General features: G+C 37.9%; 1 protein-coding gene across 1 annotated transcript in view; it reads right to left on the bottom strand.

The window, feature by feature from the left end:
- Positions 1 to 19,266, bottom strand: part of Ntl (Neurotransmitter transporter-like) — a 48,942-nt gene extending 29,676 nt beyond the window's left edge. Inside the window, exon 1 of the mRNA XM_067767967.1 lies at positions 18,490 to 19,266. Within this exon, the coding sequence (XP_067624068.1) occupies positions 18,490 to 18,727 (238 nt within the window). The 5' untranslated portion in view covers positions 18,728 to 19,266. The remainder of the gene's footprint in view (positions 1 to 18,489) is intronic.
- Positions 19,267 to 22,880: the final 3,614 nt, after the last annotated feature.

Genomic DNA, 22,880 nt, shown 5'->3' with positions numbered 1-22,880 from the left:
GCTCGTAGGCAAAAATAATATAGCCTCTGTATCCTTTTTGCTTCTTTTAAACGAAAATTAGTTCAGAATAGAACCATATGTTCTAGGGCGGGTCGATTTAAAAATCGCTCATTGCTCTGTGAAAATCGTATTCTAGGGAACAAAATAAGAAACTTTGCCGAAGGAACCATACCTCTAAAACGAATTCTGATGTCCCCCCCCCCCCCCCACCCCCCCCTTTAGGTCGAACTTTTGGGTAGGAGCAATTTCAATTCTACCTGCTGTGTCTTGTGGTGGCTTAAAAAAAACCACACAAGCAATTTTACGATCTGCAATTGTGTCACAGTGATACCTTCATTTTTTAAAATGGTTGAATAAAAAACCCACACAACTATGTTCACGACATGCAAATGCATCACAGTAATGCCTTGGTTTTAAAAGTGGGTTGTAAAAACGCTAATTTCTAATAATTTTTTTAATTTCTTTTCTATTACTAAGTTAAATTCATTTTTTCATTTACATATGTTCTGACTAAATAAATTTCTGAAGAGAAAAATAAACTAAAAAAAGAAAAAACATAGGCATTTCAAAGTGGGATTTTTCAAATTTGCCCCTACGACCCAAAGGGGGGGACATCAGAATTCGTTTTAAAGGTATGGTTCCTTCGGCAAAGTTTCTTATTTTGATCCCTAGAATATGATTTTCACAGAGCAATGGGCGATTTTTTTGCCTCCCCACAAATCGGCCGGACCTAATATGTACTTATATGTTATTGTTGTAACACTATTAAGTACACAAAACGAACAACAACAGCATCTCAAGTGTACAGCTGGGTATGTAATGTTCGGTTACTTGTTTGAAGTTTTCCTTACTTGTTGAAGTTATACTTCTTTAGGCACGTTATTAAAAATTGATGAGAGTGAAATTTAAAAAAATGTGACACAAAAGTCTCAGTTCGTGTCTATGTTCCTTATGAATTGTGCGAGCAAACTTGCTTTGAGTTGAATGTATGCTTATGGATGTAGATATTGTATATTGTAACGAATTTGCTGCAAATCCTCCTATTTGCCCTTTTGCTAAGTTCGTATCACTAAACTGTTGAATAAATAACTCCAATATTGAATAATGAAAAATGGCCTTTATTAAAGTACTTCACAATAACACTTATACTTTGCAACGAATAGCTTGCTTAATAACCAAACTGATTGATAGCTCAAATGAAACTCTACTATTCAAAATAATACTGCTATAGCTCGCTAGATAGCGCTTAATCGAAACTGCTAGACAATTCAAATCAAACTGAATTGGTTCTTACTCGCCTGCCCCGCTTTTATAGTTTACGCTGCATACTTCTAGGCTCTTCGATTTCCAGAACTTACTAGTTAGTTTCGCTACAAAATCGCGAGCCACAACTACGTGCACAAATTATTGCTCTCTTGTGACAACTCAGATAAGATATATGCATGTGTCTGTGCATTGCCGCTCCGCTGCTCGTATACGTACATATGTGTAGACGCAATTATTTATTCGTTTTATTTATGCGTATATACATAATGATTGAATTATTGATGTGAATGTTTGTAGTTTACAGTCTCTCGCGAATACATAGGCGCATAAGTAAATGCATCTGTGTGTGACATTTTTCGGCTGCCTTATATATGTGTATACATGATTTGATTATTGACGTAAATACTGCTTATCGTGGCCTTAGCATCGCCTTAGTGATGCTATAACTTAGCGATGCTAATATCCGTGACATTGCCCTCCACCTAAGTCTGATCGTCCCGGTCAGACAAATCTCTCGATCTAAACGTTGCCAGCCTTTCCAAATGGACCACTTTCATTTTGGTTCGTGGTTTACCGATGGTTTGTATGCGGTACACTACATCGTTGATCCGTTTTACAACTTTGTATGGGCCTTCCCAATTACGCTGCAATTTCAGGGACAAACCTTTTTTACGTTGCGGGTTGATAACAGCACCAAATCTCCTTCCTGAAAACCTTCTGAATTAATTGCTTTATCATATCTGGCTTTCATCTTGTCACTCATAATCTTTGTTCGTTGCCTTATCAGATCATGTATTTCTCTTAGCTCTTCTTCCAAATCACTAGTGGATTTCCTGACATTTCTCTCCGCATTGGCATCTATCCCAAACTTCAAATCAGCTGGCAGTCTAAGGTCATTGCCAAAAATTACTTTTGCAGGGGTTTGGCCCATTGTCTCATGCACTGCCGATCGGTAAGCCATCAAGAATAATGGTCCATTGGCATCTATCCCAAACTTCAAATCAGCTGGCAGTCTAAGGTCATTGCCAAAAATTACTTTTGCAGGGGTTTGGCCCGTTGTCTCATGCACTGCCGATCGGTAAGCCATCAAGAATAATATATGCGGGTATCCCATTCTTTATGGTACTTGTCTACTACTTTCCTTAAGTGCTCCTCCAATGTTCTATTGAATCGTTCTACCATACCATCGGATTGAGGATGCAATGCAGTTGTCCGTGTTTTTCGAATGCCCAATGACTTACACATTTCCTGGAACACAGGTGATTCGAAATTCCTGCCTTGGTCAGAATGTAATTCCATTGGTACACCATACCTTGCAACCCAATTGTTTATAAACACTTCTGCTACCGTTTCCGCTTCTTGATTTGGGATTGGGTATACCTCTGGCCATTTGCTGAAATAATCCATAACTACCAGTACATATTTGTTTCCGCCGTTGCTAGCAGGAAATGGGCCGGCGGCATCCATAGCGATCCTTTCAAATGGCGCACCTGAGTTATATTGCTTCATCTGGCCATGACTTCGTGTTCTGGGCCCTTTCGCTCTGCTGCAAAATTCGCAGTTCGCAATCCACTCAGTGACCGACTGACGGCAACCAACCCAATAGAATCTCTGTTTAATCTTCTCGAGCGTCTTCGTGATTCCAAGGTGACCTCCGCTTGGACCATTATGCAGCTCGCTGAGCACGTCAGGAATCCTCTTTCTGGGAACAACTATCAGTTTATTCTTGTATTTACCATCCTCACTCTCCCATACTCGATGAAGGCAACCGGATATCAATTCTAAACTGTTCCACTGTGCCCAATATGACTTCGCAATGGGACTCTCTGCTGACATCTCTTCTCTGTTTGGTCTTTCATTTCGTTCGAGTCCTTGCATAACACGTGACAGATCTGCATCTTCTAGCTGGCACTTTCTTAGCTGTTCCTTGTCCCATTCATCTGTACATGTTATAGTCATTAGCCTGACATCTATAATGTCTTCTTTAGCCTCGGCTTTTGAACAGTGCTTGCATTCCAAACTACATGGTCTTCGTGACATTGCATCAGCATTTCCATGGGTACTACCTTTTCAATGCTCAATGGAAAAGTCATAGCTTTGGATTCGCCCGATCCACCGTGCCAATTGTCCTTCCGGATTACGGAACTGCAGAAGCCTGACACGGAATCGCTGGCCGTAGAGGTATTTGTGAAAATGTTTAATGCACTCTACCAATGCCAACAGCTCTCTCCGCGTAACGCAGTAGTTCCTCTCTGGTTTTCCAATCGAACGGCTGTAATATGCAACTACCTTCTCCTGTCCATCGACCAGTTGTGATAAAACGCCTCCTATAGCATATCCGCTCGCATCTGTATCTAGAATAAATGTTGCTCCTGGAATCGGATATACCAACATTGGGGCAGTGCACAAACGCTCTTTCAATGTTTGGAAAGCTACTTCTTGCTCCTTCTTCCATTCAAAAGCTTTATTTTTTCTTGTTAGCTCGTGGAGACTATGGGCTACGCTGGCAAAGTTTGGTACAAATCGGCGGCAATATGTGCACAGCCCAAGGAAACTTCTCACTTCATGCAGATTCTGTGGTCTTGGCCAATCCTTTACTGCCTCTATCTTTTCATTCGCTGTACGGATACCTTCTGTCGTTACCTTGTGACCCAAATAATTTACTTCCTTTTTAAACAGCACACACTTTTTGGGACTTAACTTCAGACCAGCTCCAGCTATTCTCTGGAAAACTTCATCTAAGTTTTTAAGATGTTCTTCAAAGTTCTTGCCCAATACGATGATGTCGTCCAGGTACACCAAGCATGTTTTCCAATGTAGTTCTTTCAATACCTGGTCCATGAGTCTCTCAAAAGTAGCTGGTGCATTAAAAGTCCAAAAGGCATCACTGTAAATTGCCAAAGACCACCACCCACACTGAAGGCTGTTTTCTCTTTATCTTCCTCCTTCACTTCAACTTGCCAGTAGCCGCTTTTCAAATCCAGCGTGGAAAACCATTTCGTACCAGATAGCGAGTCCAGAGTATCGTCAATTCTTGGCAATGGGTAGCTATCCTTTTTCGTTACGTCATTCAACTTCCGGTAGTCCACGCAAAACCTCATTTTTCCATCCTTCTTCTTTACAAGTACTACCGGTGAGCTCCATGGACTAGCTGATGGTTCGATGACGCCGCTGTTGCTCATTTCTTGTATGATTTGACTCACAACTTCCCGCTTCGCCAGTGGAACACTACGTGGAGCTTGACGGATCGGCCTCGCATCTCCAGTGTCAATTTGATGTTTCACAACATTGGTGCGGCCTGGTTTGGAACCATCCTGGTCAAATATGTTCGCGTACTTTAGGAGCAGTTGTTTTGCCTTACTCTGATATGCTTCCTCTAGCCCCTGTGTCCATGCCGTGATGTCATTTGAAAGATTAGTATTACTAGCTGAAACGTGTTCCTGGAGCTGTTCACAGTTAATAACTACTTCAGCCTCTTGGCATCTTCCCAAAATAGCTCCTTTAGTCAGTTTGAGTGGTGACTTGAACTCATTGAGTACTCTTACCGGAATACGCCCATCTTGTTTTGTCATAGCCAGGGTTTTTCCTACAAGTATGTTCAGTGCTGATTTATTTGCTGCTTCGACAACCCACAATTTGTTTGTCCCGCAATCTCCATCAACCTTTGCCCAGATGACTGCTTCGGATTTTGGTGGTATTCGCTGACTTTCTTCCACCAGCACTCGTTTACTGCTGTAGCCTCTCTCGTAGCCGAAATTAAGTGGTACATCCATGTTCTTATATCGCATCGTCTTGCTTTGCATGTCAATCTTGATGCCCTGGTCGATTAAGAAGTCCACTCCAATTATGATTTCATCAACAATCTCTGCCACTATAAAATTGTGTACTGCCGTGACGTTCCCAATTGCGACTTCACATGATACTTCTCCTAGAACCGTGCTGTCTTCTCCAGTGGCAGTACGCAATCTTGCTCCATGCAATGGTCTTATCTTCTTGTTGACTAAATCCGCTCGAATGATGGAATGAGATGCACCCGTATCTATAGTCAGTAAACGTTCCTTTCCATCCACCTGTCCTCCGACAGTAAGATTGTTTGACCTTCTTCCAATTTGTGAGATAGAGATTATGGGGCATTCAATTGAGGGCGATTCCAGCTGAGATGCCACTGTCGATGTTTGAGCAGTTATTGCAGCCAATATCATGTTCAAGTCTGTGCTGGTAACTGTCTGCGATGTTTCATTTTTCTCTTCAATTTTTGTTGTCTCCTCGCCATCAAGATGAAAGACATACTCTTCCACGTTAATTCCCTCTAATTCCATTGCCTCTCGTAGCCGTGCCTGAAGTTCGAGTTTAACGCCGCTTGTATTCAATCCACGGCTCTCCAACTCCTTCTTTAGTTGCTGAATCTTCAATTCACTGAACTTTGCCATGTCCAAGTTGTATTCCCAATCTTCGGAATTTATTCAACAATCCCACTTCTGACACCAATTGTAACGAATTTGCTGCAAATCCTCTTATTTGCCCTTTTGCTAAGTTCGTATCACTAAACTGTTGAATAAATAACTCTAATATTGAATAATGAAAAATGGCCTTTATTAAAGTACTTCACAATAACACTTATACTTTGCAATGAATAGTTTAATTAATAACCAAACTGATTGATAGCTCAAATGAAACTCTACTATTCAAAATAATACTGCTATAGCTCGCTAGATAGCGCTTAATCGAAACTGCTTGACAATTCAAATCAAACTGAATTCCTTCTTACTCGCCTGCCCCGCTTTTATAGTTTACGCTGCATACTTCTAGGCTCTTAGATTTCCAGAACTTACTAGTTAGTTTCGCTACAAAATCGCCAGCCACAACTACGTGCACAAATTATTGCTCTCTTGTGACAACTCAGATAAGATATATGCATGTGTCTGTGCATTGCCGCTCCGCTGCTCGTATACGTACATATGTGTAGACGCAATTATTTATTCGTTTTATTTATTCGTAGATACATAATGATTGAATTATTGATGTGAATGTTTGTAGTTTACAGTCTCTCGCGCATACATAGGCGCATAAGTAAATGCATCTGTGTGTGACATTTTTCGGCTGCCTTATATATGTGTATACATGATTTGATTATTGACGTAAATACTGCTTATCGTGGCCTTAGCATCGCCTTAGTGATGGTATAACTTAGCGATGCTAATATCCGTGACAATATGTATATTCGAGAAAAAGCTACCAACAAAATAGAAATAGCGCCTCTATTTTTGGTATGTTTGTATGTATGTATGTACATATATACTAGAGGGTTACGCCGATCACTTTATCGGCGGCGGCGGCGCACAGGGGAACGAAATTGAAAATTTGGTACATAGGACTTTAAATGTACATACATTTTCGTATTCTGTGATCTTTTCCATAATTTATTGTTATATAACATTTTTTCGTAAAACCTAATTTAAAAAAGTTATGACACTTTTAGTAACCGCGTTTCATATCGACATACCCTAACGAGCATATGTGTAATCCCCAACGAGTTAGGGGGTCAGAATATACCCGCGGTATGTATGCCTGTCGTAAGAGGCGACTAAAATACCAGATTCAAGGGGCTGTGTAGCGCAACCCTTCAGGTTGCCAGCGCAATATATAGCTTCTCCAAACCCAATTGTCAACCTCATCTATCCGCGGTGAATCCTGTTTCACTAACAGACGAGGCTCTGGCGACCCCAAGCTCCTCATGAAACTTGGGGGTGGGGAGGGAGGGATAGCCTGGAGGTTTAATGTGGCCATATAAATCGTTCCCGAGATCGTTCGACAACACTCCCCAAAGCCTTCGGGGTGTAACCTTATCGCTACGACAACAACAACAAGCATATGTGTACATCTAGATATTTTTTCCAATTTCCAGCAATTTTGGCTTCGCTTAAATAATTTTTACTATTCAGACTGGTTTATTGGTAGACGTGGTAAAGCAAGGGCACGGTACAACGAATGATGGAAATACCGCTAGACGATTTTTCGTTGACATTAAAACTACCTGGTGTTAGTGAAAATCTCATTCAAAGAGTCTCTATAATATTAGGGGCATTTTCATGTGGGTGTCCAATAAATTTACAAAAGTTCAACATGTACGCCAGAGAAACCATTCAAGTTTACGTCGAACTATATGAATGGTATTACATGCCTTCAAGTGTACATAAAATTTTAGTACACGGAGCTTCAATAATAGAGCATTTTGGTTCCATTCCTATCGGAAAGTTTTGCGAAGAAGCCGCTGAATCCAAAAATAAAGATTTTAGAGCATATCGTCGAGACCATGCAAGAAAAATTAGCGGCAAAGCCACAAATGAGGACATTTTAAATAATTTGTTAGTTACTTCTGACCCATTTATTTCATCGAGGAGATCGAAATTACCTAGTAAGCATGAGGAAATATCCGAAGAAGTGAAATCTCTACTACTCCTACCGCAAAACCGCGACTATGCTATAGAAAACTAAATATTTTAGTTTCTCAATTTTAATTGGGTATGAATATACATACTACATATGAAACGCAAGATTTACTTAAAGTAATAAAATTTGTTTTTTTTAGTTTTTTTTTTTTTGGTCATATACCTATATATATATTTGGAGATTTCATGGACCTTTGACGAAAGAATAATTTTTGCTTTTAATTACTCTTTTGGTGCTAACGAACAAGCAGGAATAGTAAGCATCATATAAACAAAAAAAAATTAACGTAGAAGGAAGAGCTAAATCTTTGATTTGAACATTTTTTGTATTGTAAATCCAATATAAAAGAATTAAATGTATAATATGAATTATCTAATATTTTTGTTTTTAAATATTAGCCATAATTAAAAAGTGATTCGCAATACTAACATTAAAAAAAAACAAGTAAGGAAGGCTAAGTTCGGGTGTAACCGAACATAACATACTCAGTTGAGAGCTATGGAGACAAAATAAGGAAAATCAATCTGGGGTAACCCTGGAATGTGGTTGTATAACATATGTATCAAATGAAAGGTATTAAAGAGTATTTTAAGAGAGAATAGGCCATAGTTCTATGGATGAACGCCATTTAGGGATATCGCCATAAAGGTATACCAGGGCTGACTCTAGAATTTGTTTGTTCGATATGGGTATCAAATGAAAGGTGTTACTGAGCATTTTAAGAGGGAGTGGGCCTTAGGTCTATCGGTGGACGCCTTTTCGAGATGTCCCCATTAAGGTGGACCAGGGGTGATTCTATAATGTGTTTGTACGATATGGGTATCAAATGAAAGCTGTTAATGAGTATTTTGAAAAGGAGTGATCCTTAGTTCCATAGGTGGACGCCGTTTCGAGATATCGCCATAAAGGTGGACCAGGGGTGTCTCTAGAATGTGTTTGTACGATATGGGAATCAAATGAAAGGTGTTACTGAGCATTTTAAGAGGGAGTGGGCATTAGGTCTATAGGTGGACGCCTTTTCGAGATATCGCCATTAGGGTGGGCTAGGGGTGACTCTAGAATGTTTGTACGGTATGGGTATCAAACGAAAGGTGTTACTGAGCATTTTAAGAGGGAGTGGGCATGAGGTCTATAGGTGGACGCCTTTTCGAGATATCGTCATTAGGGTGGGCCAGGGGTGACTCTAGAATGTGTTTGTACGATATGTGCATCAAACGAAAGGTGTTACTGAGCATTTTAAGAGGGAGTGGGCATTAGGTCTATAGGTGGACGCCCTTTCGAGATATCGCCATTAGGGTGGGCCAGGGGTGACTCTAGAATGTTTGTACGATATGGGTATCAAACGAAAGGTGTTACTGAGCATTTTAAGAGGGAGTGGGCATTAGGTCTATAGGTGGACGCCTTTTCGAGATATCGCCATTAGGGTGGGCCAGGGGTGACTCTAGAATGTGTTTGTACGATATGGGTATCAAATGAAAGGTGGTAAGGAGTATTTTAAAAGGGAGTAATCCTTAGTTCTATAGGTGGACGCCTTTTCGAGATATCGCCATAAAGGTGGACCAAGGGTGACTCTAGAATGTTTGTACGATATGGGTATCAAACGAAAGGTGTTACTGAGCATTTTAAGAGGGAGTGGGCATTAGGTCTATAGGTGGACGCCTTTTCGAGATATCGCCATTAGGGTGGGCCAGGGTGACTCTAGAATGTGTTTGTACGATATGGGTATCAAATGAAAGGTGGTAATGAGTATTTTAAAAGGGAGTAATCCTTAGTTCTATAGGTGGACGCCTTTTCGAGATATCGCCATAAAGCTGGACCAAGGGTGACTCTAGAATGTTTGTACGGTATGGGTATCAAACGAAAGGTGTTACTGAGCATTTTAAGAGGGAGTGGGCATTAGGTCTATAGGTAGACGCCTTTTCGAGATATCGCCATTAGGGTGGGCCAGGGTGACTCTAGAATGTGTTTGTACGATATGGGTATCAAATGAAAGGTGGTAATGAGTATTTTAAAAGGGAGTAATCCTTAGTTCTATAGGTGGACGCCTTTTCGAGATATCGCCATTAGGGTGGGCCAGGTGTGACTCTAGAATGTTTGTACGATATGGGTATCAAACGAAAGGTGTTACTGAGCATTTTAAGAGGGAGTGGGCATTAGGTCTATAGGTGGACGCCTTTTCGAGATATCGCCATTAGGGTGGGACAGGGGTGACTCTAGAATGTTTGTATGATATGGGTATCAAACGAAAGGTGTTACTGAGCATTTTAAGAGGGAGTGTACATTAGGTCTATAGGTGGACGCCTTTTCGAGATATCGCCATTAGGGTGGGCCAGGGGTGACTCTAGAATGTTTGTACGATATGGGTATCAAACGAAAGGTGTTACTGAGCATTTTAAGAGGGAGTGGACATTAGGTCTATAGGTGGACGCCTTTTCGAGATATCGCCATTAGGGTGGGCCAGGGTGACTCTAGAATGTGTTTGTACGATATGGGTATCAAATGAAAGGTGGTAATGAGTATTTTAAAAGGGAGTAATCCTTAGTTCTATAGGTGGACGCCTTTTCGAAATATCGCCATTAGGGTGGGCCAGGTGTGACTCTAGAATGTTTGTACGATATGGGTATCAAACGAAAGCTGTTACTGAGCATTTTAAGAGGGAGTGGGCATTAGGTCTATAGGTGGACGCCTTTTCGAGATATTGTCATTAGGGTGGGCCAGGGGTGACTCTAGAATGTTTGTACGATATGGGTATCAAACGAAAGGTGTTACTGAGCATTTTAAGAGGGAGTGGGCATTAGGTCTATAGGTGGACGCCTTTTCGAGATATTGCCATTAGGGTGGGCCAGGGGTGACTCTAGAATGTTTGTACGATATGGGTATCAAACGAAAGCTGTTACTGAGCATTTTAAGAGGGAGTGGACACTAGGTCTATAGGTGGACGCCTTTTCGAGATATCGCCATTAGGGTGGGCCAGGGGTTACTCTAGAATGTTTGTACGATATGGGTATCAAACGAAAGGTGTTACTGAGCATTTTAAGAGAGAGGGGGCATTAGTTCTATAGGTGGACGCCTTTTCGAGATATTGCCATTAGGGTGGGACAGGGGTGACTCTGGTATGTTTTTGTACGATATGGATATCAAATTAAAGGTATTAATGAGGGTTTTAAAAGCGAGTGGCCCTTAGATGTATATGTGAAGGCGTTCTCGTGATATCCACCAAAATGTGGACCAGGTGATCCAGAAAATCATCTGTCGGGTACTGCTAATTTATTTATATATGCAATACCACTAACAGTATTCCTGCCAAGATTCCAAGGGCTGTTGATTTCGCCTTGTAGAACTTTTTCATTTTCTTCTACTTAATATGGTAGGTGTCACACCCATTTTACAAAGATTTTTCCAAAGTTATATTTTGCGTCAACAAACCAATCCAGTTACCATGTTTCATCCCTTTTTTCGTATTTGGTATAGAATTATGGCATTTTTTTCATTTTTCGTAATTTTCGATATCGATAAAGTGGGCGTGGTTATGGTCAGATTTCGCCCATTTTTTATACTAAGAAAAAGTGAGCTCAGGTAAGTACGTGGGCTAAGTTTAGTAAAGATATATCGGATTTTGCTCAAGTTATTGTGTTAATGGCCGAGCGGAAGGACAGACGGTGGACTGTGTATAAAAACTGGGCGTGGCTTCCACCGATTTCGCCCATTTTCACAGAGAACAGTTACCGTCATAGAATCTATGCCCCTACCAAATTTTAGAAGGATTGGTAAATTTTTGTTCGACTTATGGCAATAAAAGTATTCTAGACAAACTAAATGAAAATGGGCGGAGCCACGCCCATTTTGAAATTTTCTTTTATTTTTGTATTTTGTTGCATCATATCATTACTGGAGTTGAATTTTGACTTAATTTACTTATATACAGTAAAGATATTAAATTTTTTGTTAAAATTTGAATTTAAAAAAATTTTTTTTTAAAAAGTGGGCGTGTTCTTAATCCAATTTTGCTAATTTTTATTTAGCACATATAGAGTAATAGTAGTAACGTTCCTGCCAAATTTCATCATGATATCTTCAACGACTGCCAAATTACAGCTTGCAAAACTTTTAAATTACCTTCTTGTAAAAGTGGGCGGGGCCACGCCCATTGTCCAAAATCTTACTAATTTTCTATTCTGCGTCATAACGTCAACCCATCTACCAAGTTTCATCGCTTTATCTGTCTTTTGTAATGAGTTATCGCACTTTTTCGGTTTTTCGAAATTTTCGATATCGAAAAAGTGGGCGTGGTTATAGTCCGATATCGTTCATTTTAAATAGCGATCTGAGATGAGAGCTCAGGAACCTACATACCAAATTTCATCAAGATATCTCAAAATTTACTCAAGTTATCGTGTTAACGGACGGACGGACGGACGGACGGACGGACGGACGGACGGACGGACGGACGGACATGGCTCAATCAAATTTTTTTTCGATCCTGATTATTTTGATATATGGAAGTCTATATCTATCTCGATTCCTTTATATATGTACAACCAACCGTTATCCAATCAAACTTAATATACTCTGTGAGCTCTGCTCAACTGAGTATAAAAAACAAAAAAACGAAAAAACTAAAAATATTTTTGTTTTTAAATATTACCCAGAATTAAAAAGTGATTCGCAAAACTAACATTAAAAAAAAAAACAAAAAAAAACTATTTTTGTTTTTAAAATCGCAATATCTATTAAAATATCTACTAAAAAACAAAAAAAAAAAAAAAAAAACACGCGAATCTTTTCGAACCATGAAACCGAGTATATTGCGTAGTATATAACCCTAACTATATAAATAAATTAATGAAGTTTCGAGGAAATGTGAGGAAAATGAGTTAACGGTAAAAATGTGATTTTTCCCAAACATAAAATTTTTTTTTTTGCCATAACTTTTTTGTTTAAGACTTTATGAAAAAATACACGTATATAAAAACGTCATGTAATGAGACCCAAAATCGATTCCCATCAAAGTTTTTGTGTTATTAACTAATATTTTTTTTCATTTCCCTAAGTCCACTGAAAGCCAAATCCAGCCCACTGTGCGGCGTATGCTCTATTATATCGTCGGTACAATTCCAAAGTCACGAATGTGCCATTTTTGTTTAAACGAAATATTATATATGTCAAATTTGGCAAAGTCAGAAAAACAAATGTGCATTTTTTTGAAAAAAATTTAAAAATAGTTTTTCAATTAACATTACTTAGTGGTTTACAAAAGTAAACCTTCCAATAGTGGTTGAAAAATACAAAATTAAATCTCTATTAATTAAATCTCTATTTTTAACAATGTCTTACGCGTTTTTCTCAACACATCACATATGCACATTCGTGACTTTGACATTGGACCGACGATATATCGGTGGTGGCGGCGTGAGCAGCGCGCTGGCTTACGCCGGTCTTCTTACATTAAAAAGCTTGATTTTTCTATTTAAAAAATAATATTTAGGAAAGGTTTTGTTTGTATGTATTTAAGTAAATGAACGTGTTGGCCATTTCGGAAAGATCCGAGGTTTTGGCCTCAAGATCTCGCAGACCGTTCAAAAATTTTCAGGAGTAGCTCCTTGTGGAGGGATTGTGCCTCGTTTGCTTACTCCAAAGAAACTTCGAACCTAACCCCGGTCTTTGGAATTGGTACAGCTGCGTATGCTGAAAAGAAATAGAGATACATAAAATGGTCACACTTTTGTCTGTTTATCTCGTGGAAAGCGTAGTTTCACCTGGGGTTAACTCCTAATAATCGTCGCGAACACAATTTCTTTAAAACATTCGTGGCTCCTTGGCGGTCCCGCAAAAAGACGACTTACGGTTGCTATTAATGGCACAGGTCGCCTACAGTTTTTTGGCTGTTTTTAAGAGCTACAATTCCCGATGTGCGAACAGTAGCAATCCCGACCAACAGTCGCTAACATGCCTCCTGATCATCACACCATATGCCAGCACACAATCTATAGGACTGCGACTTCGAACTCATACCTTCGTCGAGGTCACTTTCTTAGAAGCTCTAGGTGTACCTCCGAAGACTTTCCAACGGATGCTTTTGTCGCGCTATGATGTCGAGCTACACCAGAAAACCCCCTTTAAACGTTAGGGAGTGACTATTCGGCCAAGGATGCCGCCTTCGAAATCATAAGCAATCGCAGGTGGATGTCAATGCGTAACTCATCGTGAAAATCGTATAATCGTCGGCGTATCTACATAATTAAAGTTTTACAAGGACCCTGGATAAAATTTTTAAAATGTAGACCAAAGTTTGTAGACGTTTGTGTTCACAACATTGATTTCAATTGTCTTTGTTAAATCAAAACGATATTTTAGAATGAAAGTCGATCGATTTTAATTGGAAAGGGTTAACTGCTGTTTTCCGGCCTTATGATATAAGAGCTCATTATGGATGACCGCGTAGCTTCATTTTTCAGACTAGTTCGACTGTCCACTACGTTAGGGTAGTAGCACACACGGTCATTAGTTCGACTGTCTTGGGAAAGCTTTTGCTTCACCATTTTGGGTGTTCTTGCGAAGGACAAAGCCTCACCTGGTAAATACATATATGTGCCTACGTATTCACATTTGTAAAAGGAGCCGTAACGTGTAGGTGATATTTAAACTTGGTTCATAGGCTATAATCAATGTGATTCACTCCAAGGGACTAGTTTGGTAGAGCCGCCAACTTTAGGAAGTGTCAAACCGGGAGACTTGGGTGTTGAAGGATGAAGTCTGAAAATCAAAATTAACATTTCAGACGCTATTGTATAGTTTCGCAAATAAACAACAGATATTTGAATGTAAGCCCAAGTGATTTTTCAAACCCTTCTCATACATACATATATCCTCAACCTAAGTATGAGGTAAGAATCATTTCAAAGGAGAACCTACTCAAGGATTTTGCATCACTGATTTCGCTTATTCCTTCAGCCAATCGCAATATAAAATTTTTTTAAAAATCGACACCTTTTTTGGGTATTTTGGTTTTTGTTAACAACTTGAGGGCAATTTGAAAACATGTTCGACTTGGGTCATTTTATTTGAATTCATTGTTCTTTATTAATTTTTTGAATGCAAATTGAACGCTTAAATTTATTATATAACTTTTCTTTTAATAACTTAGTGAAATGGGTGATACAAAGTCCATGTTAAGCTGACATCGAAAACGCTTGTTTTTCTAATAACTTTTAAACATTTAGAAAGAGTTAAATTTCGCAATTTGTTTCTTATTCCTGATGAACATCCGTTGATACCACTTTCGACCATATCCAACCAATTTTCGACATGAACAATAAATGGCCTAAACAGTATTAAACGAGTAGAAAATATAGTAACGCGCCGGACACCACCGCGCGTGCGAAAACCGACCAAAATCGGCGGCGGCGGCGGAGTTTATCGGCGGTGTACTATATCTCTAATATATACTAATGTTAGTGCACTAAGGAGATTTAATTTATATATATTAGACTGGGTCGATTTATTAACCGATATCGCGCCATTGATGTTTCGATAGGATTTGGGATCAGGAAAAAAATTCCACTACGCATACCAAATAAAATAATTTTCGAGCCTGCGAAATTTAATTTTTTTTTTTACTTTTTTTTCGACTTTTCATTTTAAGGTTTTTTTCATGACCTAAAAAAATTTTCATTTGATTGTAAAATTTTCATTTTTTTTTCAAAAAACTGTTATCGGCAACATTTTTAGCGGACATTTTTGGGTCGGACAGGGTATACATATGACAATTTTTTTATTAGGTCATGAAAAAAACCTTAAAAATCAATGCCGAAAAAAAGTCAAAAAAATTAAATTTCGCAAGCTCGAAAATTATTTTATTTGGTATGCGTAGTGGAATTTTTTTCCCTGAGCCCAAATCCAAATCGACGGCGCGATATCGGTTAACTTTCGTCCATACAAATCGATCCAACCCAATACATATATATATATCTTCTTTATTTGTGTTTGTCGCTGAACTTCTTCTAAATGACTAGACCGATTTTGATAAAATTGTGTATGTGTGTTCAAGGCGGTTTTAAGATGATTTAGATTCCCAATTTAGTCCGCGTAGTAGACCAAGGCCAATTTATTCCAAATAGTCTAATTTATGATGCGATCCGCTTCAAACTCGCTACAAGGATACCTCTTTGACAAAGATAGTATTTGAAAAACTTTTCCTTCCGGCAAGTGAATTAATGAACGATGTATTCTAAATAAAATAGTGTATGGCGCGATTTGCTTGTCATTTAGTATAGAGGAATTTCCGTGACTAGCTCAATATTTGTGAAACTTCTTTCCGGAACGTGGACCAGGTACCGATCTATTTCAAAAACTCTTATTTATGGCATGATTCCCTTGTAATTCGGTACAGTTCTTTGACAAAGATAGTATTTGAGAAACTTTTCATTCCGGGCTGTGGACCAGGGCACCACCTATTCTACATAAAACAGTATACAGTGCGATTTGCTTGAAATTTGGTATGGGGGTACTTGCTTTCTTTTCAGAAAGTGGACCAGGGTTTGAACTATTGAAATAAATAATATTAATTGTGCGAGCCCGGAGAATGCTCCTCTGAAATTTCTTTCCGGGAAATGGACCGATCAATTCGATCAAGTTCTATTTACTGTACGAGATGCCTGAAATTTGGTTTATAGGTAGCTAATTGCCTAGATTAGTATTTACGATACTTTTTTTGTTTTTTGGGAAGTGGAACAGGGACCGTTCTTTCCCAAAAAATTTTATTTATGATTCGATTTGCCTTTGCATAAGTGGTATCTATGGTATTAAGAGGGCGTGTCATCTGAATAATATTGTAACGAATATTAGCAACACTAAGGGATACTATCATCTCTAAGGGATACTAAGCAGTGACTTGTATGCACATCAACAAATCAATCATTATGTCTACCAATATGTCCATACAAGCAGCGGAGATAAACGCACAAACACATGCATATATCTGGGATACTCCCAAAGTAGGCAATCATCGGTGGAACAATCATTATGTCTACACATATGTACGTACACGCAGCGGAAAGAAACGCACAAACACATGCATATATCTTCTCTGAGATGCTCACAAAAGTAAGCAATCATTTGTGCAAGTATCACTCACATATACAAGCGCATATGAGTAGCTATAAATGCATCTGTAGTTCTAGCTGGTAAATTCTAGAAACGCCTAGAAGTATGCGAACGAGGAAATCGAAGAATATAAAAGAGCGCAAGCTAAGCAATCAGAAATCAGTTTGATTTAAGCAAGCTATTAGTTGTGAAGTATCAGTGTTATTGTGAAGTACTTTAATAAAAGGCATTTTGCATTATTGAATATTGGAGTTATTTATTCAACAGTTTAGCGATACGAACGTTAGTAGAAGGTTGCAAATAAGCGGAATTTCTCTAAATTCGTTACAATATCAATATCAACAGCATACGTCAGATATTTAGGGTTTTTTTTAACAGAGCGGTGGTGCAATCGCGAGCTTCGGAAAACTATTCGGCGTTCACCTACATGTCGTGTGAGCGCAGCGACTGAGATTGAGTAAGGCAAGCAGTCAATCAGTTTTGGGATTGTACTTCAAGCAGTAAACATCTCATGCGTTAATTCTCTACTCCATCTTAACACATACCACTACCAAACTGACGCGGTTTAACATCACTGTAATATAGTGTACCGGTTTTGAACGTTAGGTTAATGGAATTGCACGATACAAAGTCGACTTTTTTGAGCCCTTTGGCTTTGGTTTCAAATGATTCGGCGAGGGCTTCCAATCCTTGTGGAGCTGGTGGTATTGATCAACGTCATTTGGCAAAGTTTTTTCAGCTTCGCAGCTCCTTCAAGTTGCATATTAACAACCTTTCGGAACACTTTTCCAACACCATTGAATATAAATGAAACGCACCGGTGGTATTCATAGATTACATAAGGGGATACAAATAAATTGATTTTCACGTTTTCTAGACCAAAAATACAACACTCAGAGAACGCACAACTTACACAAAAAACATCTGGTAGATTTGGTCGTCCATTTAACGCCGAAAGTTAAAAAAAAATTATTTATGGTTTGCCGGCTTTAGGTTAAAAAAATATTAATATTTAAAAAATATAAAAATATTTACAAAACAGCCGAGCATAGAAAATTCTTGCTTTTAAAAAAAAAATTCTATTTCAACATTCTTGTCAATTTTCGCAAATCTATTTTGTTTGTTGCTGCGTGTAGAAAACTTTTGACAGTAGAATTGTAAACTTTCTACGTTTTCTATGTATTCTAGACAGAGCTAGACAGTAGGGGTTTTCACTTTTCAGTAACTCTAGAGATGCTTTCATAAAATTCGCTATTTATTTATTTATTATACTAAATTGCAACACGACTGAGGTAAAATTTTTTTCTGCTGACTTGAAAGCACACACAAATTACTGAATGCAAAATATAAGTATTCTTACAAGCTAAAAAAAATCAACACAAGCCAAAAATTGTATAATCAAAATTGCCCATTGAAGATTCTTGCTATTTAAAATTGGGTGACATTTTATTTGCCTTATTGCAAATTACTAAGACCCACTTGCAGAACAACAAATTATTTTTTTAGCTCAGAGTTAACTTGACATGAGAGATTAAGCTCATACATTTTTGAAAAATTTTTCAAATTAACTCTGAGATTAAAACAATAACTGGTCGCTCTGCAAGTGCGCCTAACAAGTTTAAATGTTCAAAATTTTAATATTTGTTTCTTAAGATTGTATCACACACTCACCTCCCCCACTGCGATAACAGAGATAGGGAAAACGCCATACATTGCCAATGCCAACCGCATAACCTATGCAGGATAACATAAATTCAGTTTTTGAAGCCCACTGGCCGCGATTAGCATCACGTTCAGTGGAGTTTGGTGCTCCAGTGTTAAGCTTTTGTGACGACGAAGTATTGACAAAAGTTTTAGCATATGACTCTGTAGAATCATTGCCAGTGTGTGAATTGCTGCGACTGAACATTTTACGGGCTGATGGTTGGAAGTAGTAGATAAATTTAAAAATATGCAGTAGCAGTAATAATTTGAAACTATTATGTTGAGTTTTCAATGCATATTTTCAATTTCAGATTTTTAACAACTTGTTTTTTTTTTTTTTTTTTTTGATATTATAGAAAATAATCCTTTATAATTGCCAGTGGTCACTGATATTAAACAAAAATACATTTATCTGTTTGGCAAAGCGTAGTATTTTATTACGTTTTTATAATACTTTATCAATCTTCTTGTTTACGTATTCATTATGCGGAAACTTGTAAAGATAATACTATGAAACACTTGATGCTACTTGTTTGACTTATCACAGTAATTTTCCTGCTTTTGTGCGACGTTGCGTATGCGTAACATTTTTATTGTATGTATTATTAGTTAACACCTTCCATTGTATCAATTATTCCATTTTATATCCTTTATAAGAACTTCCTTGTAATTTCTCTTATCAATTGCTTCGCATTTTTTTCTTCTTAGATTTATTGTAATCTCATGAGTACATTACACGCCCACCGCCCAACAATAACTGAAGCAAAACCAGTGCGAACAAGCAATTTTTAGTCGACATCCACCAAATACATAATCACCAAATCTACGTCTTTTCTCCAAATCGCCTGCGCTATGTATTTCAGTGATTTTCCTTGCTTAATATTCTAATTCATGAAATTAACATCGCTCCCACAACAACGATTGAGTGACCTACGTTTGAATGAAAGTTTGTATATATGTAATTGGCCCACTGGTAATGGTTGCGATTTTGATACATTTTTAACGAAATTTGGTGCCTTTTTGGTATTTGGTCTATTTTAAAAATACTGTGGCTATATGATTATAAGTTTCAGCCTAGATCTGAAACTTTTTTGTATTAAACATATGATCAAGCCAAATTTGGTTTCAAACATACAAATTACCGGTTTTTTGAAGAACGAGTAGTACGAACTTGGTTTTATTTTAAAGTAGAGAAGTCTAGACTTGCAGTTTAGAAAAAAGGAAATATTTAGTCGGCAGCTGTCACCTTTCCAAACTACACACTGAGCTATTACATCTGTGCCATGAAACATATTGTAACGAATTTAGTGCAATTCTGCGTATTTGCAACCTTCTACTCACGTTCGTATCGCTAAATTGTTGATAAATAACTCCAATATTCAACTATGCTAAATGGTCTTTATTAAAGTACTTCACAATAACACTTCTACTTCTCAACAGATAGCGTGCTTAAATCAAACTGATTACTGATTCTCAGCTTTACTTCCTTTTATACTCTGTGATTTCCTCGTTCGCATACTCCTATGCGTTTCTAGAATTTAACTTAGTTACTAGCTATAAAATTACGAGCTATAACTACAGATGCACGTTATAGCTTCTCATATGCGCGTGTATATGTGAGTGATACTTGCACAAATGATTGCCTACTTTTGTGAGCATTTCAGATAAGATATAAGCATGTGTTTGTGCGTTTCTCCCCGCTGCTTGTATGGACATATGTGTAGATATAATGATTAATTTGGTTATGTGCATACAAGTCACTGCTCAGTATCGGCTAAGAGATAGATGATAGTATCCCTTAGTGTTGCTAGTATTCGTAACAATATCATAACACTTCCTATGCATAATAAAATGCAGTTAAAAAATTTATGATTTACAGTGCATTTCACACGTAAAGTTTTTAATTTTTAAATTTTCAGCAGTATTTTTAAACTTTCGAATTTTGAATTTAGGAATGTATTCAAGTTTACTTTTTTTTTAGATTTTCGAATCTTTTTGGTTTTTTTTTTTTCAAAGTCTAGAAGTCTAGAAATTTCTATTTTTATATATTTTAAACCTTTTGGGTTTTAGTTTACAACAATTTCGGGAATTCAGACTTATTGTGCAGGTGAATAGTAGTAGTAAATTGAGAGGTTTTCAATTTAGGTCATAAATATTTGGCAAACTGCTTAAATCGATGAACGGTTTAAAATTTATGCTCAAAATTTTAAACGGTAAAGAGCTTTATTTCCGGACACCTTCGGAACTGTTTTGAAATCTTGAACCTTCTAATCGTTTCGATATAATTTTGCGGCAGTTTTGAGATCATTTAGGAAACGAGCTGGGCTGTATTCTGACCGTTTCGTTTTGAAATTATGTTCGAGAATTTTATTTTCTTTGGAATTATTTGGAAGCACCTTCTGGATCGTTTCGGGTATAATTTCAGTATCGTTTTGGGGTTAATTTCGTGACCATATATTGAATATTTTGGAATTATTTTCGGGGTCATGCGGTAACTGAGCTCACTGAGTATAATTTCGGAGCTGTTTCTTAAAATAATTTGCTTACAACTTTTTTTGATGTGGCAACCCTGCTGCTTATTACAAAAGAACAGTACATGGAGGTGATCCTCGCGTTACAGTTTACAGTTATTCAGATCCCGACAGAAAGTTAATAACAATGTAACAACAATGCGATATATATGGATCAAGTTAGTTGTTGCGTTTGCATGTTAAATTTTTAACGGTATTTCGATCACTGTTCAGGCGAGGGATATTTATGATTTTTGCACCAACAAAAATTTCAACTTCTTATAATAGTTTTGGTTCTTTTTTTTATTATTTGTCAACAACTTTTTTTTTTGTGTGGCAACCCTGCTGGAGGTCGACAGTTTATTAATGACGTAGCGTAAACTAAATTGTTTCCTTTTTCTTTATAGTTTTATTCCTTGTGTATGTTGTGGTGTTTTGAGTGAATATTGGAAGTAAAGTGAAATTTAGTAGGGATGACGCTGCGATGAGAGATTGAGCACCCAAAAATTCTATTGAGATACATATGTACCTATGGATATATATATATCTATTATTATATGTATACCTACATATATATATGTCCACCTATGTATGATGCACTTACGTTTAATTTTATGCTATCATTCGACGATTTCTTGATTATACAAATTTAGATAAATTGTTTAGTAGCTACTTTAAGAATCCGCGTAAAGCAATAGAAAGGAAAGAAGGAGAAACACTTATAATTTTTTTAGATTGCTCCAAAGGAGCTTTTTGGATTGCCCTAAACGAGCTTGGATACAAAAAAAGTGAAATAAATAAATATGAAAACACTTTAAAGAGATAAGCGGCATATTTGAATGGTTGTTCCAAGCGCGCTTCATAATGAATATGGAATAGGCAAAATTCTTTTTTTGCGTTTTTTCAGAATATCCCAGACTATGATACATATATGGTGGGAAATATGACGATACGTAAACTGGCAAGTGTGATTTCTTCGGTTACAGCAAAAAGAAAGTAAGTTGAGCACATAAGTCGGACGTGAAAGGATGGAGACCGGACGATGACCACTCACAAATTGTCATCCTGACACGGAACGTGTCGACCTAATCCTGGTCCACTAAAGATTGTTTTTGCTGCGTCTGCTGATAAAAGATATATTTAAGGATGAAAACATGGTTGCATCAAACCGGATGTTATGGATTGAGTCCCAACATTAATCGACTCCGTAATTCCTACAAATCGGTTGTGCCCCTAGCCGTTCTGAAGGGCGTCCAGCGGTCCGCGCATAAGCGCTACTCTATCACCTTCCAGCAGCAATGGTGATCAGCAACCCACAACCAGTACCGGCTGTTGCTCGCGACAAATGGAGCCTTTGGCTCATACCATTACTTCCTATATTAAATTTTTAGATAGGACCTATGTCTTTTTAGCATTTGTCATGCTTTGGGGCACCCTGTCCCTGGGCCTCCCTCACATCTTTTAAGCACAATTGGGAAACATCCCGATCCTATAGCCATTACCGCCAAAGAGGTTGAAGAAACTATCAAAAAGTCCAAACTCTCAGAAACAGTAGGCGCAGACGGAATAGCCAAAGCAATACTACAACATCTAAGCGATGGGAGACTCAGTTAGCCGGATCTGAGAAACCGGCTTAGCAAGGAGCGTCATATCATCTCGTATTTCTCTAGTAGCCAGTAATGAAGACATTGGAAAACGTTCAGCTCCCACATTTTACAGAAAATCGACGTGTCCCTAGTCATCAGCATAGCTCCACCATCACGCTAAAAGCAAACAAAAAAATTTGCAGGTTAAAACCAGAAACACTCCATCACATGTACTCATTACCCTAGATCTGTAGGAGGCTTC

This window comes from Eurosta solidaginis, chromosome 2 (assembly GCF_040869045.1).
Source record: "Eurosta solidaginis isolate ZX-2024a chromosome 2, ASM4086904v1, whole genome shotgun sequence".
Lineage (NCBI taxonomy): Eukaryota > Metazoa > Arthropoda > Insecta > Diptera > Tephritidae > Eurosta > Eurosta solidaginis.
The sequence above is the reverse complement of the archived record's forward strand: the minus strand, read 5'-3'. Positions and strand labels throughout refer to the sequence as shown.